General features: G+C 43.8%; 2 protein-coding genes across 3 annotated transcripts; one reads left to right on the top strand and one right to left on the bottom strand.

Moving 5' to 3' along the window:
* Window positions 1-134: 134 nt before the first annotated feature.
* Window positions 135-3,307, bottom strand: c3h6orf120 (chromosome 3 C6orf120 homolog). Its single transcript, XM_023821571.2, has 2 exons — window positions 3,005-3,307; window positions 135-1,971 (listed from the first exon to the last, which is right to left on the bottom strand). The coding sequence occupies exon 2, from the start codon at window positions 1,939-1,941 to the stop codon at window positions 1,387-1,389; it is 555 nt and encodes a 184-aa protein (XP_023677339.2). The 5' UTR covers window positions 1,942-1,971; window positions 3,005-3,307; the 3' UTR covers window positions 135-1,386.
* Window positions 3,308-3,343: 36 nt separating this feature from the next.
* On the top strand, window positions 3,344-10,569 carry ppm1g (protein phosphatase, Mg2+/Mn2+ dependent, 1G). 2 transcript variants are annotated; one of them, XR_002839447.2, is made up of 11 exons: window positions 3,344-3,945; window positions 4,347-4,416; window positions 4,665-4,750; window positions 5,536-5,665; window positions 6,682-7,151; window positions 7,270-7,383; window positions 7,553-7,787; window positions 8,035-8,164; window positions 8,296-8,395; window positions 9,406-9,678; window positions 10,112-10,569. XR_002839447.2 is itself a non-coding variant. In XM_023821570.2 (10 exons), exons 1-10 carry the CDS (start codon window positions 3,835-3,837, stop codon window positions 9,592-9,594), a joined length of 1,635 nt encoding a protein of 544 aa, XP_023677338.2. In that variant the 5' UTR covers window positions 3,344-3,834; the 3' UTR covers window positions 9,595-10,569. The 2 variants fall into 2 exon arrangements, 1 of the variants encoding a protein (XP_023677338.2); XM_023821570.2 differs by having other exon boundaries at window positions 9,406-10,569.
* The last annotated feature ends 6,605 nt before the right edge of the window (window positions 10,570-17,174 follow it).

Here is a 17,174-nt window from a genome sequence, read left to right as displayed (position 1 = left end):
AAAGGAGAACCCTAGTCCCACACACTGGTGGTCTACAAAGATGATTCTGGAACAAATGCCAGCTGAGCTGACTGGTGCAAAAGTAGACTACATGGTGGTATTAACAAAATAGGCACATAGTGTTTTGGTACATGTTGAAAAAAAATTATAACATTTATTTGGTAATATTACAGCTTATATTGTTATTTACTTAACATTCAACACTGTTTCATTTTGGGGTATTTTTCCCAGTACCTTTCTACACAGTAAGAAACTCATATTGGTGCAAACATCACAATTTTCAGAAATGGAGTTATTCCTAATGTGGAATTAGACATTAAGGTCATATGGTTAATAGTTATTTTTTGCAATGTTTGACATTATTTGTTTTTTTTCTTTTTGGTAAATGCATTTAAATGCATATTCTTTATAAACACATAGAAACATTACAAACCATTTATGTAAGATGACAATAGAGAAAAAAAGAATTATTTCATGACCCTGAGTAAACAAAAGACCTTATTTTGAACCCCCCGCCCATACTCTCACCAACATTAGAACTTGAATCAATGATAACAGCCAAATTGAACCTTTCTAAGCCTCACTGTTAACAATCTAATCAACACTACCCATTATAAGGACAGTTTTACAAAAACAAAAAGTTTCCAACGATCTGCAATAAGAGTTTTGCTTGACAGGTAATTCTCAGACTGACAGGTCTTGCCCCCAATACACTGGCACTTCTGACAGCAGCTGTCCCTGTCAATCACTGTTCTCCTGGCTGTGGCCCAAAGCTGCTCTATTCAGTTTTTAATGTTAGGTTATGCAATTTGCACTTCCACAAACGACAACAAGCACTGTTTACCAAAAACTCATAGTTCAAGTGACCAACCTGTGTCTTTATTGACAAGCATAACCCTAAATTATGAATAATGTTCATTCACCATGAATATTGATGTTAGAAGGCACTCTGTTGTGTTCATCCTCCAAAATACTGATGACACACTGATTTCTGCATTGTATCATTCAAAGAATAAAAACTTGACAAGATCAGTGATGGCAGTGGAAGTGACATTCTGTTAGGAAATAAGGTCTTTGCAACCATACCATTGATAACCTGATTTAATCTTCAGCTAACAGAGAGATTGTCAAGTCTGATGGTTTATATGGCAGAAGAACCAAACTCTGGCAACAATCACCTGTTGAAATTCTTTGCCAGAAAGTCTCATTTAAGAAAATATATGCAATGCAAAAGGTCCTTCTCATCTCATTTCTAAAGAGGCGTTTTTGCCCTTTTAAATGTCTGCTGCTGGTGAACGTAGTGCACAGCTGTGTTTAGTTTACTTGCACATTGGTAATTTCACAGTATTGCTGATTTGGTAGGTGTGAACATCCACAGACGGGCCTTCAAAAAAGGATTTCAAGTATTATTTTAAGAATGCCAATCAGAATAGTCCAGAGGATTGACTCTTCCTCCTGGAAGCCGTCCTCTGGGACATGAATGTTCTTCTCCTGTTTGTTCACCTCTTCTGAGAAATAAGAGCCTTTGTGAAATGGGTCCTCTGGGACAACCTGGTCATAAAATACCTTCATTTCAAACTCACTCTCCTGGTGTGACGGATGCCCATAAATACCAATGCCAACTGGCCGTGCAAAGTCCATGGGCACCACGACCATGTCTGGGCCACAGGTGGTTGACTGCAGTTTGTATGTGTCGAAGCTGGGCCGCAGTGTCTTATCAGACACGTAGATGTCAGCATCCCCCTTGAGGCTCCGGAGGCGCAGGACAATTCGGCCATCGTGGTTAAGCCGGAGGTAGCTGTAGTTCCCAGAGCCAATGTGCCCCTGCACCACGTGGAGCAGGACCCAGTCATCAGGAGTGCTGTCATCCTCAGTCGTATGAAGGAAGCCACTCGTCAGGGACAGCCAGAGCAGCACAGGCCAGCAGCACGACCACTTCATGGCTCAAGAGGGCTGCCACCCACTTAAAGACTAAAACGAAAGTACCACGCACTCAAGTCACGTCAAGTCAGAGGTGTAACACAATGAAATGGAAAACATGTTTGACCTTATTGGGTAGAACAAGCAGAGAGTAACACAAAACTGATCGCGTGTAGTAAATCTCGCCTTAAAACCTTCAACAGCTGACAAGTATCCAGACATTAAAAACCACAACCTGGCAAACGATACGATAATACGAACGACAATTCTTTAAACCTCTACACTTCAAACACAGCATCAGTGCTGTTTAACAAATAGTTGACTAACGAAAACTACAGAACCACGTTTCTATACACTTTTAATCACTGGAGCGAATTCGTTAATAGATATTTAAAATATATTTTCTGCTAAATACACGCACCAACTACATTCATATCACGTCGACAGAACACTGCCGAAAATGATCACGTAGCACATACCGCATAACACTTAAAAGTATCCAGATGCCAGTCAATCCTGTCACAAGAATCGAATTCATACCTAATGAGTGTGTAATAATTCATGCTGCGTATGCGTTTTGTGTCTTGCGTGATTTATTTAGACACGTGCACCAACAATAGTACCAGCAACAAGTTAGCTAATTCAAGTCGAGTATTAATGAACATATGGCAGTGACACTGAGCCAAAACATTAGGACTTAAAACGCTTACATTAGCTTGGAGCTGTATAATAATACAAGCGAACGTTTCGTCAGCTCACCAGAAACAGTATAGCTAGCTCTGGCTAATGTGAGAGAAAATTAACTGGGGCATTTGTCATAACTAGACAGTTATTTTATTTAATATGCTTAAGCATGGAAAGTTTTTCTTTTGGGTTATTTAAGACAGTCATTTACGGATCAATCAAATACGAACGATTTCTACCTAAAGCTACCTAATAAAACATAGTAGATCCGCAAGTTGACATTTCTATTTCAAAAGTAAATCGTCTGATTCAAGCCTAAATATATTTCACTGCAGGTATATGAAATTAATTGTCCGGACTGTGATGGGTAGATAGCGCCTGGTATTAATAAAGTACTAACCTTAGCGTTAGCATTAGCCGTCACGCCTACGGATCAGTCTGACACCCATTGGACCGCCATTTTCCATGGTGCAAAGCGAGGCCGGATAACGAGATTTCGCTATAAACTCGCGAGAAAAATGCAGCGCCAATAGGAAGCAAATGGGTGGAACACTTTTGCTGAATATACATGAAAATTACATATACTAGAAATTGAGACGTTGATAATGCATGTTCATATTTTTTTCTAATATTCCAGTAGGCCTATAGCAATACGCAGTCGCCTTTTTTCAAATGTCACTCGGGTCATGTTTTGGCGCGCTAGTGAAATCGTATATCTGCTTCCGGTGTAAATAGCCATGCGCCGGTTCTTCAATGAACCCGCTTCCGCTTCCTTTACGCCCCCGGTTCACTTTCAGAGGTAGTTGGTTGTGTTCTGGAGTACACGTGCTCGACTTTTTCCTCTTTATTTACAGTGCTTTTACTTACTAGTGGCACGTTTTTTTAACTAAGTGCAATTTTAGACTAAATCTTAAGCCTTTGGAGTGAGTTAGTTTGGGCGGCTTTACGTTTAAGCAACGTAATTGCAGCACCTTCTGTTCTGGAAGACGTCCCGCTTGCCGCCGCTTTTTAAGATACAAAGCTGCTATCTGTGTTAATTTAACTTCGTGGTGCCTCCATATCGACCGTGCCATCAGAAAGCTGAACGTTACGGGGTGACAGGAGTGCGATGACTGAAAACGACCTTGGAGGAAGCAGCTGAACTCAGTGATATACATTTTGTGTGTGATTACTTTGACTCCGGCCAGCGATTGCACTCCCCGAGACCGGCGGTCTGATTCCAGCTCCATCATGGGGGCTTATCTGTCCCAACCAAACACGGTTAAATCCACCGCCGATGGCGGTAACAAAAGCATGAGCTACGGCTTCGCGGCCATGCAAGGCTGGCGAGTGTCCATGGAGGTAAGCATTAACTAATTTTCTCCAAATGATCCGAAAAGATATCACCGTTACTGGGTATAGAGTTTAGCTGAAATAATTAGTTTCGATTTAGTATTTAGACTTTTATGCAAAACGAGTGTTTGGTTATACTACTGAAGTGTGTGTCTGGATTGTGCTTTATGTTAACCTTGTTTTAAACAGTCAAAAGTTTAGTGTGAAACTTACCTGACAACTTAAGTAGTTCTGTCAGTTTTTCGGTAGAGGAGCCACAGGACCTGTTAAACCTCAGGGCTTTATATAATTTTTCAGAATCATACATTTGCTAAAGATTGAGTGATTAGCCTGATCTATAGCGTTGTGATGAAAATAGGCTTTAGCGTTTCTTTTCCCTCCGCCATTCTGCTAAGTTGGTTTGTTTCCAGGACGCCCATAACTGCATCCCAGACCTCGATGAGGAAACTGCCATGTTTGCGGTTTATGATGGACATGGAGGTATGTGGATCATAGTGCTTATTACAAAATATGACTCCAGTAAACTGACAGAACTGTGTATATGATTATTCTGCAAAGGTGACCTGTGTTCATTATATGTGGTCATTAATACTGGGTACACTGAATAGATAAGATGAAGACTGCTTTTTGTATGACTGGGTTTTTTTGTTTGCAGTTAATGGCTGTGAAGTCAGACTTGTTTAAATGAAAAGAAACTCATGTCAAGGCAACAATTCATGTCTTTAAAGGTGAAGAGGTTGCTCTTTACTGCTCAAAATACCTGCCCGACATCATAAAGGACCAGAAGACGTACAAAGATGGCAAGCTGCAGAAGGTGGGTTAGACGTAGTCATGTGACCTGGGTGTGTGGCTGTCGTGGTGAATGTCCCGGGGCTAACGCTGCGTTCCATTTACCTTGGAGGTCAGAACTCAGACCTCGGAATGAAATCACACCCAAGTTAACGACATTTCAGTACAGCAAGTCGGAAAGCCATTTAGCAATACCAGGGACCTGTTTCAAAATAACTAGTATGATTTAATTTACCCCGGTTTAAATGGCCTTTATTTTCATTGACTTACATTTAACCCAGACTACCTTAAATCCGACAAGCTGCCTGGCTGAGCAAGTTATCCTGTTAGACGCAAGTGCTAATAAACAGTATAAAACTACAGCTTTAACTTCTATTGATAAAGGGTGCAGCCATCTTGAATTCTGAGGTTGGGGATGTGTCAATTATAGAGTTCACGAGTTGGAATTCAGACTTAAGGGGGCATTCCAGTTGCAGTTTCTGACTAGGAACTTGGAATTTTCGAGTTCAAATGGAACACAGCATATAATGGCTGTAGCACTCAGCTCCCTGTAGTCTGCCTTAAATGTGCTTAATGCATCACCTGTCATGTTTCATACATCCTCCTTTTAGCAGCAGGCTTGGGATGCTTTTGGATAAAGTGCTAGTGTGGGATGAAGGAGCAGTGCCCAAATTTGGCAGGACTTACCTAGTCAGAATGGCTCTGCAGGTGCAGGTGGTTAAACTCTAATGGGTGCCCACTCTCAACATAGAGGGCAGCAATACAACAGGGAGTGAGGTCAGTATCTCATAGCAGGTGTTTGTGATTTAGGCCCTGGAAGATGCCTTTCTGGCCATTGACAACAAGATCACCACAGAGGAAGTGATTAAGGAGCTATCCCAGATCGCGGGTCGACCCCAGGAGGACACGGCCAAGGACAGGGTGGCTGAAGAAGATGATGGTAATCACACACAGAGAATGCTCCTCTAAAGGGCTGGGGCCGGTTGCATAAAACACCTTGAGTTAAGATTTTCAGAATTAATGTTTCCTTAATGCTCACTTAAATACTTACATTTTTCCCCTTGTCTTGGTCTTGTACTTATGGGAACTTTAAGGGATTCCTTAACGGTTGCACAAAAGACCTTAACAACCAAAAGGAAAAACACTTAAGGTATCTCTATTTTAAGTGCAACACCACCAAGTTTATGGTGATAAATGATGAAAATGATTGGATCCTGAGAAGTGTTCTGTGATAGAGCAGTGGATATGATTAATGATGAGCAATTTATTTTGCCTGACTGACAGTGAATTTATGATTTTACTTGTACAACCTGCGACGTTTATAATTTTATCAAATCTGGCTAGCATAATCAATCTTTTGGTTTCACAGAATGAGAAAAAGTTGTAATGTTATCCTACTAATAAGCGCTGGCAAGTTTCACCCTGCACACCAGCAATGTTAGGCAGAAGTACTTCAGTTATCGATCGAATTCTCCAATCTAGAAATCTGGAGACGCATGCAAAAATGTAATTAATGTAACTGAGATACAACAATTCCATCTGCTCGATTTTTCCTCCACTAGTTCTTTTCCCAGTACTCCGAAGTTGACACCAGTGTTTGTCTCATTTGGCAAAGTTTATGCCCTGCTCGGTAGTTTTAAGTCAAGGAAAAAGTACCTACTTGCAGTGAACACAATACACCAGTGGGAACAATCCACATAAGAATGTTGCAGCGGGGATGAAATCTGACTTTATTTATATTTATCAGACTAATACTGTTTCATTAAACGATGATGGGTATCATCAGCAGGCGTGAGTACAAGCAAACAATCTCCATAGAAACTAGGAGAACTAGGACAATGCAGACCCTTTTCTAATTGACCTTGAATAAAAGTAATGCTTGATTAACATTTATTTGGATTCATGGTGCAGATGTCATGGCTGTAAGGCATCCTGTTTACTCCCCTCTCACCCCAGTGGACAATGAGGAGGCTGCCCTCCTGCACGAGGAGGCAACCATGACCATCGAGGAGCTGCTGGTGCGTTATGGCCAGAACCTGAACTCCGTGAGGTACGGGAAGAAGGCTTGCCCAGGTGGCAAGAAGGAGGCAGGGGATGGTGAGAGGCCCTCCCCTGAGAAGGGCGTGAACGGCGAGGCTGAATCTGAAAGCTCGGGGGTGGTGGCGGTGGACGGCAGCAGCGGCGTCAAGGAGAGGCCTGAGAGTACAGATGGGAGCAGCGGGTCCTCTAAGATGCGTGCCTGCCGGAGAGGCGCAACTGGGGAGGCCCCAGGGGAGAAGGCCTCCAAGGTGGAGGGTGAGCCTGGGCCTTCCTGCTCATCCTCCAGCACCCAGGTCCAGTCAGGGACCAAGTCAAAGTTCTTTGAGGATAGTGATGAGTCTGAGGAAGCAGAGGATGAGTCTGAAGACGGGGGCAGTGAGGAAGAGGTGAGGACAGGGTCCTGTGCAGGGGGGCGTAATGTACAGAAAAGCTAACAAATCAAACTGCGTCACACACACCCCTGTCACCATGACACAAAGACGAGCTTGGAGTAAATCCTTTCAGGATTGCAGCGAGGATGATGAAGGGGAATACAGCAGTGAAGGAGATGAGGAAGGTGACACGGAGGAGCTTGATGAGGAAGAGATGTGTCTGCCTGGCATGGATGGGAAAGAAGAGGTGATTGTTTGATATTTTGGAGACCTCTGTGTCTGGCTCTGATGTCAGTCTGGAATCTGGGTGCTTCTCTGGCCAAAGGAATTGGGGAAGTCCTCTGATCCCAGAGGCTTGGAAAGGCCCTTTCCCGTGTTCCAATCCTTGTAAACTAAACGGATCCCTGTTCTTTCAGCCGGGCTCTGACAGTGGCACTACTGCAGTGGTGGCCCTGATCCGGGGAAAGCAGCTGATCGTGGCCAACGCAGGTGACTCACGCTGCGTGCTCTCTGAGAAGGGCAAGGCCGTGGACATGTCCTACGACCACAAGCCTGAGGATGAGCTGGAGCTGGCTCGCATCAAGAACGCTGGCGGGAAGGTCACCATGGATGGCCGTGTCAACGGGGGGCTGAACCTCTCCAGGGCCATAGGTAACACTACAGTGTGGGATTTAGCTATACACCCAGGGTACTAGGGTATCGTTTTTTTCATCCACATAAGTTCTAGAAAGTGCTAGAATTACCCCCAATATCCACAGCAGTGGGTGAAAAATTTTATCTATTTACAACTCCAAGTTCATTAACCTCCCAAAATATATATGGACATAATTCAAGATAGATGCCATTATGAGTTATGTATTTATTTCATACGGACTCTTTGGCAACCTGTGGTTTCTAGGGGATCACTTTTACAAAAGGAACAAGACTCTTTCCCCAGAAGACCAAATGATCTCCGCCAAGCCCGACGTCAAAGTACTCACACTCAACGAAGAACATGATTTCATGGTCATCGCGTGCGACGGAATCTGGTATGTGCTCCATTGTCCATATGGTTTTATAAAGGAGACTGCATTGAGTGTCAGGGATAGGCCCAGTGCTTTTTCAAGCCTGGGCCATCAGCTGCTCTGTCTCCCTTAAGTCATGTGACCATTGCCCTTAGGAACGTGATGAGCAGCCAAGAAGTGGTGAACTTTGTCAGTGAGAGGATAAAACCCAATGAGAATGGCATGGTCAGGGCATTGTCATCTATTGTGGAAGAGGTAAGGCAACACTATCTTATATTCATATAGATAATGGGGTAAAAAAAAAAAAATTTTTTTTAGGAATTTGTGGGTAGGATTGTGTGCTGTCAATCAACTGTATTCAGTGTTTCCCCTAGGTTTACAGCTTTGGGGGGGGGGGGGGGGCAGATGGCCACGGACAGATGGACACCGACAGGATTCATGATGTTCCTGTTTCTTTTAATGACAGCAGTCAATATAACAACTGAACTAAACATCAGAACATTTCCCTTTATGACAATTATCCACAAAGTGTGCAGCTTTTGTTACTGCAATGTATCTTTCTGGGCTTCTGGAAGAACATTTCTAGGTATGGGAAGTCAAACATCTGGCCCGTTTTTTGAGATAAGCATGCAGGCTGCGAGGTGGTCTCCTTGCAGCATATTGTGGATGTTTGTCTTGATCTGCAAATACATTTAAAAACAAAAAAAGCAGATATTTTTGTCTGCTTTTCAGGTGGTTGACACAACATATTTTCTGATGCGTGCTCTCTATCCGCTGGTGGGAGTATAATCATTTGTGTTGGCGCACGTGTCTATGCGCGCGCATCTGGGCGGGACTCTGCCATGCGCGATACAGGGAGCAGAGGAGTATTGTAAACGTGCGACCGTCTAGAGACAAAAATGACAAGCTGTTGTGTAAATAAGATAACATAAGGCTATTTAGTTTGTTTGATAAAAGGACAATGTATACCCCTGTTCTATAGGAAAGGCAACCTTAAATGACTTCTGTTGTGATCTGGCGCTATATAGAAAATAAAATTAACTTGACCTTCAAGGGGGGGGGCGCCCCCCTAATATAATGGTAGGGGAAACACTGGTATTAAACCAATAGTGAGTGGGATATTCAGTGAATCTGTTGAATGGTGCCTTGACTTTTTGAAGCTTCATTTTCTATGTGTGGCAACCTGATGTTGCACCTTCTGACCACTGATTTGGTGGGACCACGGGGTGTGTATACTGACCCCTGTATGACCCCCATCCCCGCAGCTGTTGGACCAGTGCCTGGCGCCGGACACGTCAGGGGATGGCACGGGCTGTGACAACATGACCTGCATTGTGGTGACATTCAGGGCACATGAGGCCAGTGGCTTGGTTGAGCAGACCCGGAAGCGCAAGCCGGAGGACGATGGCCCAGAGAAAAACGGTGCTGAAAACAAAAAGGCAAAGCAAGAATAGTGGCCGGCCTGGTCCCTCCAACAAACAATTATATGTGCACTTACTCCCTACTGGAAACCAGATTCGGCACAAGACTGTTCTCTGGTGAGCGGAGGTGCAGTTATGCTTTGTGTAAATGTAAATTTCCCATCCCCCCCCTTTCCCCTTCCCCCAATTCATTCAAGAGTAGTTTTGGATGTATGAGCCTGTAACTTTAAGCTCCCTGTTGACCGGACTGAAGTAGTGTATATGAGCCCTGAGTGTGTTTTGCAGCCATCCATGCCTGTACTCTGTACATAATTTTTTCATACTTGTCAACTGAGGAATTTTTCTCCCCTTGAGTTGTAATGTGACATTTGGTGCTTTTTTCCCTTTTAACACCAACACGTTGCCACTTTCAAATACACTTTTTTTTTTAAAATTTGAGGTCCCGTCTTTGTTTTCCCTTCCTCCCCTGTTCTTTCTCATCATGAAAATTCCAGAAAAAGCCATCTGTTTTTGACTCAAATCCAGAATTGAGACTCGTCTTCCCCTTTAGGGTTAGTTTTCCAGCACGCATTCAAAGATGAGGGGAAGATGACTGTCCCTTGGATCTCCTCCCTCCTGCATTCATGATGGTCCTGAGGTTTCTCTTGCATCTGAGGAACAGGAGGGTTTAATGATCTCACTGGCTTGTTTTTGGTTCCTCCTTCTTGAAAGGACTGTCCACCGTCTTTGTTTCTGTCATCTTGGAGGCAGTGTTGCCTTCAGCCTGAATATATTTGTTCTGTCTAGAGCTTAATGGGATGTAGTTTTAATCATAAGACACCTGCCTATGTCCTCTAGTTTGAAGACCTGCACCGTTCAATAGGTAGGTTTATATACAAGGTATTTTTTTGAATATATATTTTGGTACTTTTTTCAAGGTGTCACTGTTGGTTGAGCAGAAGCTAAATGAAGATTGTTCAGAAAGAGATGCCATTTTTCCTGAACCAATAAACATGGAAATAAACAGTCTCATGTTTATTTTGAGATTTGTTCGTGAGGCTGTGGCCAAATTATGTACGTAATCATTCTAGGTACACCAGCATGGCATATACACCTCAAAATTGTTGGTGGGGGGGGGGGGGGGGAAAACATCTCAACCATGAGAGATCCTTGATATTATCGAAGTAGACAGTTACTATGTATATACACAAAAATGGGCCAGAGTTTAATGTGCAATTTGGGTTTGGCCTCTATTTTTTTCCACAGGAGTATATACACACGTGGAGAAAATTGTTGGTACCCTTCAGTCAATGAAAGAAAAACTCACAATGGTCACAGAAATAACTTTAATTTGACAAAAGTAACAAAAATTCTATGAAATTTAACCAATGAAAGTCAGACATAGCTTTTCAACCATGCTTCAACAGAATTATTTAAAAAAATAAACTCATGAAACAGGCCTGGACAAAAATAATGGTACTCCTAACTTAATATTTTGTTGCACAACCTTTTGAGGTAATCACTGCAATCAACGATTCCTGTAACTGTCAATGAGACTTCTACATCTCTGAGCGGGTATTTTGGCCCACTCCTCATGAGCAAACTGTGCCAGTTGTCTCAGGTTTGAAGGGCACCTTTTCCAGACGGCATGTTTCAGCTCCTTCCAAAGATGCTCAATAGGATTGAGGTCAGGGCTCATAGAAGGCCACTTTAGAATAGTCCAATGTTTTCCTCTTAGCCATTCTTGGGTGTTTTTAGCTGTGTGTTTTGGGTCATTGTCCTGTTGCAAGACCCATGACCTGCGACTGAGACTAAGCTTTCTGACACTGGCCAGCACATTTCTCTCGAATCCCTTGATAGTCTTGAGATTTCATTGTACCCTGCACAGATTCAAGACACCCTGTGCCAGATGCAGCAAAGCAGCCCCAGAACATAACAGAGCCTCCTCCATGTTTCACAGTAGGGACAGTGTTCTTTTCTTGATATGCTTCATTTTTCCATCTGTGAACATAGAGCTGATGTGCCTTGGCAAAAAGTTCCATTTTTGTCTCATCTGTCCGTAGGACACTCTCCCAGAAGCTTTGTGGCTTGTCAACATGTCGTTTTTGCAAATTCCAGTCTGGCTTTTTTATGATTTGTTTTCAACAATGGTGTCCTCCTTGGTCGTCTCCCATGAAGTCCACTTTGGCTCAAACAACGACAGATGGTGTGATCTGACACTAATGATCCTTGAGCTTGAAGTTCACCTTGGATCGCTTTAGAAGTTCTTCTGGGTTCTTTTACCATTCGTTTTATCCGTCTCTTTGATTTGTCATCAATTTTCCTCCTGCCGCCACGTCCAGGGAGGTTGGCTATGGTCCCATGGATCATAAATTTCTGAATAATATGTGCAACTGTAGTCACAGGAACATCAAGCTGCTTCGAGATGGCCTTATAGCCTTTACCTTTAACATGCTTGTCTATAATTTTCTTTCTAATCTCCTGAGACAACTCTTTCCTTCGCATCCTCTGGTCCATGTTGAGTGTGGTACACACCATGTCACCAAACAACACAGTGACTACCTGGAGCCCTATATATAGGCCCACTGACTGATTACAAGATTGTAGACACCTGTGATGCTAATTAGTGGACACACCTTGAATTAACATGTCCCTTTGGTCACATTAATTTCAGTCTTTTCTAGGGGCACCATCATTTTTGTCCAGTGTTAATTTTGACAGCAGATTTCAATTTAGTTTTAGTCATAGTCTTTTGACTAAAATGCAATTTTAGTTTTAGTCATATTTTAGTCATCTGTTTTTTTTTATTTATTTTTTTTTCTTATTGCCCACCACCACCACCACCCCTCTTTGGAGGACAACTTTATTTTACATTAAATTCAAGAGCAAAGAGTGTGGTCACTCCGAACTCACCTGTCCTAGTACCGTGAAGGGAAAGAAAACAAAAAACAACAATCGTAACAACAACAACAGGCATTAATCACCATGGTGAGAGGGGGAGAGAGAAAAAGAAAAAAAAAGAAAAAGGTGTATAGAAATAATAACACTAATAATGTAGTTGGGATGGAGAAAATTAAGTGTAAGGGAATACAGAATACAAACAACCATAAGAAACATAACACTGATTACAAGGACATCAAACAACAAAAATTATAACAAAAACAATATCAATAGTAACAATTAATAATGTTACAAATAGGTATTATATATATGTATTATATATATATATATATATATATAGCAGACACACACGTGATCCTACCCATATACATGTATATTTCAATTTCTATATCTATAACACACGCTAAAAAGTAATAATAATAATGATATTGATCGCTCAACCATTCTTGTATGTGGAAGTGTAGGTGTGAATTGATTTGTCATTGGATGTGCTGGCATTTGATGCTGTCAGGGGAAGCGACACGCCACAAGGGCCCACAGCCACGCGTCCCAGAGATGACAACCACCCGCCCAACCCAGGAGGCAGCCCGCAAGGGACTAAGGGGGCGCCCAACCCAGGAGGCAGCCCGCAAGGGACTAAGGGGGCGTACAGGGAGGCCCGCAGAGGGGGGACGGGTGGCCCTAGTGTTGTGTGAAATGTGGTGTCGGGCCCAGGGGAGCAATAAGGGCGTGCCAGAAGTGGATCCCCCCCTGGCACCGGAGCCAGATCCCCGACTGGCCCCTACCGGGGTGTTCAGGGGCACCACAGGCAGCAGGAAACCCCCCCCCAGGCGCAGACTGGGAGAGTCCCGCCCCACCATGCCCGATGAGACCCTAGCTAGCAGCCAAGAATGGGACAACCCCAGGCCCCCCGGCAAACGGGGAGCCGGTCCGGCCAGGCGGGGTGACCCCCGTCCCCCAACCACCCCATGCCCCCCCCCAGGTGAGGCAGAGGCTACCCCCACCACCCCCCCGAACCACCCCACAGCGCCCGAGGGCCCCACGCCAGAATCGCCAACGGCAGACAACGACCCGCCCCCACCAGGCAACGGGCCCGGACAGACCAGGCCCCCCCCGCATGCGGGCGACCACCCACCCGGGAGCCGGAGCAGTGGCCCCAGCAGATAGAGCCCACACCCCCAAACCCACCCACCCCAGCGCAGCGGCACAGGCGGAACCCAGAGCCCCCCCCGCGCCACCCACCCCGGGGGGGGGGGGAACCCCCCATCCCCCGCACCGCCCCCAACAGGTCAGGCCAGCGGCCACCCAGAGACACTGACCACGCAACCTCAGCCAAGAGGAACATCAGAGGACCCCAACCACCCAGCCACCAACCAAGGAACGGTGAGGGCAAGGCCCCACCACCCCCGACAACATTACATTAAAAAATTAATTATTGGAGTCCAACTATCTTCAAAATCGATCAATTGATTTTTCGTACAGGCAGACATCCTCTCCATGGAAAAAATCTACTCTTGGATTATGTTAACAGATTTATGTTTAAATTCTCTTTTGACTTCCAGTTCAGAAGGATTGTTTTCTTGGCAATGGTTAGTACAGTGAGAAGCATGCAAGATTTATTCGTGTCTATATTAATGTTAGTGAGGTCCCCAAGCAGGCAGTGAGGGGGAGAGTGGGATGGGATGCCCTAGGTGTGTCGATAAGTCTTCACAAATCCTTTGCCAAAATTCATTGACCGGTGTGCAGTACCAGAAAGCATGCAGGTAATTACCTGGTGCGTCCTTCTTACAAGTTACGCATATGTCAGTATCTCTGATACCCATCTGGAACATCCTCTGCCCTGTGTAGTGTGTTCTGTGTAAAATTTTGTACTGTAATAGTTGCAGGTTGGAGTTCTGAATCATTCGAAATCAATTTAATAAAGCTCTAAATGATGATGTTTGGTTCTAGTTCCGGCTTGGGTGCAATGTACTACTGTGGCTGTCCACAGAAAGTATTACTGCTGCAAGCTGAGGAGTGCAGAAGGCGTTTGGGATGTGGTGTAACACAATGGAGGATGTGTGAACATGGCCTTCCAGGCTAAGAAATCCACCATCTGAAATACCAGGCTGTTGACATTTGGTCCTTGAACAATAGCCACATTAGACTATGTATTATCACAAATGAATTGTTTTGTTGCTAAGCATTAGATTTACGGTTTTAACACTAAAATACAGGCATTTCACCTTATTTAATAAAGTTTCATTCCCAAAACTTCAGGGTTACGTGTCACTTTAAAGTCTGTGACACAGCACAGTAACTAAGGCAATATAAGTGAGGCCACATAAGTAAATAAAGTGATATGTGTGCAGATATATTTGTGACTTTTTTCACAAGTCACATTTTGTCAGAAACAACATGGATACTGTCATTTAATAGGGGAATTTCATTGTTAGTGAGGTTTATGTGTAAAAACAGTCCATTTTCCCACCACTTGACTGATACACAGAGTCACTGACTGAATTTGATTTGTGGAAAAAAAATCGCAAATAAGCCTGGTAAATATGAGCCTAGTTTGATCGTTCTGGGTCACTTTTTTGGGGTGTTTTGGCCACTGGTCTGTGATGTAGCCCATATATTGCCATGACACGTGGCCACAGAAGTAAATAAAGTAATATTAGTAATGTTTATGTGTAAAAACAATGCTTTTTCCCCACCACCTGCCTGATACACACTGACCTATGACTGACTGACCACATTCGATTTGTGTGGAAAAAAAAAAAATCACAAATCACTGGTCAATATAAGCCTAGTTTGGTCCTTCTGGGTCGCTTTTTAGTTGTTTTGCTTATGTAGCACCCTTTCCCCGGACACTGCGATTAAGAAAGGGGCCCTGAGTACGTTCCACACCGGCTCGGCGTTTATACCACCCTGCGTACCATCCAAAACCGTAAGAAACACAATTACCAATCGATCGAATGCAAACTCCCGGGATTTTTAATTAACAATAGATATATTAAATCAACCAAAGCAATATATATACACATCCCAACCCCAATGAGTTCAAATAACTGAGTATTTACAAAACACAAAAATAAACATGTCGCTCTGTGTCCATGAAATAAGTCAAAAGAATGGAAAATAGGGAAAAACGGTTGCAGGCCTGTTTCGGTGCTCGGGAGCGGTGACTTGGTGCTTATTCGATGCCGGAGGAAACCCCAAGCTTCCACGGTAACTTGGGGCGCTGTCCGGATTATCTCCTTGGAAGCAACTCCTAGGAGTAGGTTCTCCGACAATCCGGTCAATCCCTTACTTTTCCATCGCTGGAAAGTGTCCGTCTCCTGCGACCGCTCCTCCGGTGTCTACGCTCCTTCTCCTTTTTCGCTCTCCCTTTTTTTCCCCTCCGCCCCCCTTTTTTCCCGCCGTTACTCCCTTTTCCCCTCTCACATGACCAGGGACATATCCACTCGAAACATAAGTTAACCCCTTAGGGTAATCCAAATTTACAATACTTAATTAAACAAAGAAAACGAATACATAAAATAAATAAATCTCAACACCATCTTTACACATAGGGTTACACCTATATCTCCTGCAATTCCAATTAGCCATAGAGCTCAATTAAGTGAAATCAAATGTGCAAAAATAAATGAACAACTGTGCTCTAACACAAAATCATTTTTAATATGATCGACAGTGTAAGTTTTCAAAAATCAGACTGGTCAGAATGAGCCTGGTTGGACCTGTTTATATGGTGAAGCTTTTTATTGGCGTTTGAAAATAATGCAGTGTAATATCGGCAGATTTCGGGGTGGGTGACGTCATCCGAATTTACAAATCACGAGTAATAAAATGCCACTCTGTTTACTAGCGCACCTCAATGCACTGTGGAGATGAATTATACGGAATCCCGAATCGCTAACTGCAAACTATCTTGACCGGGGAATAAGCACCTGACTGACTACCTGCGTATGTGCTAGTCTCGGTATCGAGACTTTACGATCATCTTCAACAGGTGTTCTGTCGAAAAATACTACCTATCGAGACGTGCTATCGAGCCTTTCTGCGCATGTGCAGTTCCACTGTTTTGGGATTAGGGTTAGGTTTTAGGGGTTAGGGTTAGGGTTAAGGTAAGGGTTTTAGGGGTTTTGGGGGGTTAGGGTTAGGGTAAGAGTTAGGGTTAGGGCTATCGATTAGCACTACGGTAGCATTTTTCGACAAGGTAGCATATATCGACAGAACACCGGTGTGGGGATTATAGTGAATTAGTCATGCATATCGATTAAAGATACGGTACCTGTTTAGAACATACTTCCACTATGAAATATTACCCCCAGGGCATGCACTAATACAGCCGTGGGGCAGCTCGATGGCAACCTACAATACGTTTTGTGAAAGGACAGTGTCAAATCAACCTGCTATTAATGGTAAACCCTGGCCGGAATGCCAGTACATCACAGGGGACCCACGATTATACACTATGGGAAAAAATTAGAGAGGAATATTAGCATTGGTATAGCTATATTTGTATTACGGTAGCATACCTATGAAATCTCCAGACACTAGGCAGGGGCGAGGAAACGACTCTCAACGCTGCTGTTAGAAGATGTACTGAGGATACCGTCCGATCTCCATGGCAACCGCACTCGGCGGCAGCGAGCAAGATTTATACAAAGCACGCGCAGCCAACAGTATAAAACTGCACACTCACCATTAGGATAAAGCCTCTTCACGGCGATCCACGTGTTGGTCAA

Source organism: Paramormyrops kingsleyae, chromosome 3 (genome assembly GCF_048594095.1).
Source record: "Paramormyrops kingsleyae isolate MSU_618 chromosome 3, PKINGS_0.4, whole genome shotgun sequence".
Taxonomy (NCBI): Eukaryota; Metazoa; Chordata; class Actinopteri; order Osteoglossiformes; family Mormyridae; genus Paramormyrops; species Paramormyrops kingsleyae.
The sequence above is the reverse complement of the archived record's forward strand: the minus strand, read 5'-3'. Positions and strand labels throughout refer to the sequence as shown.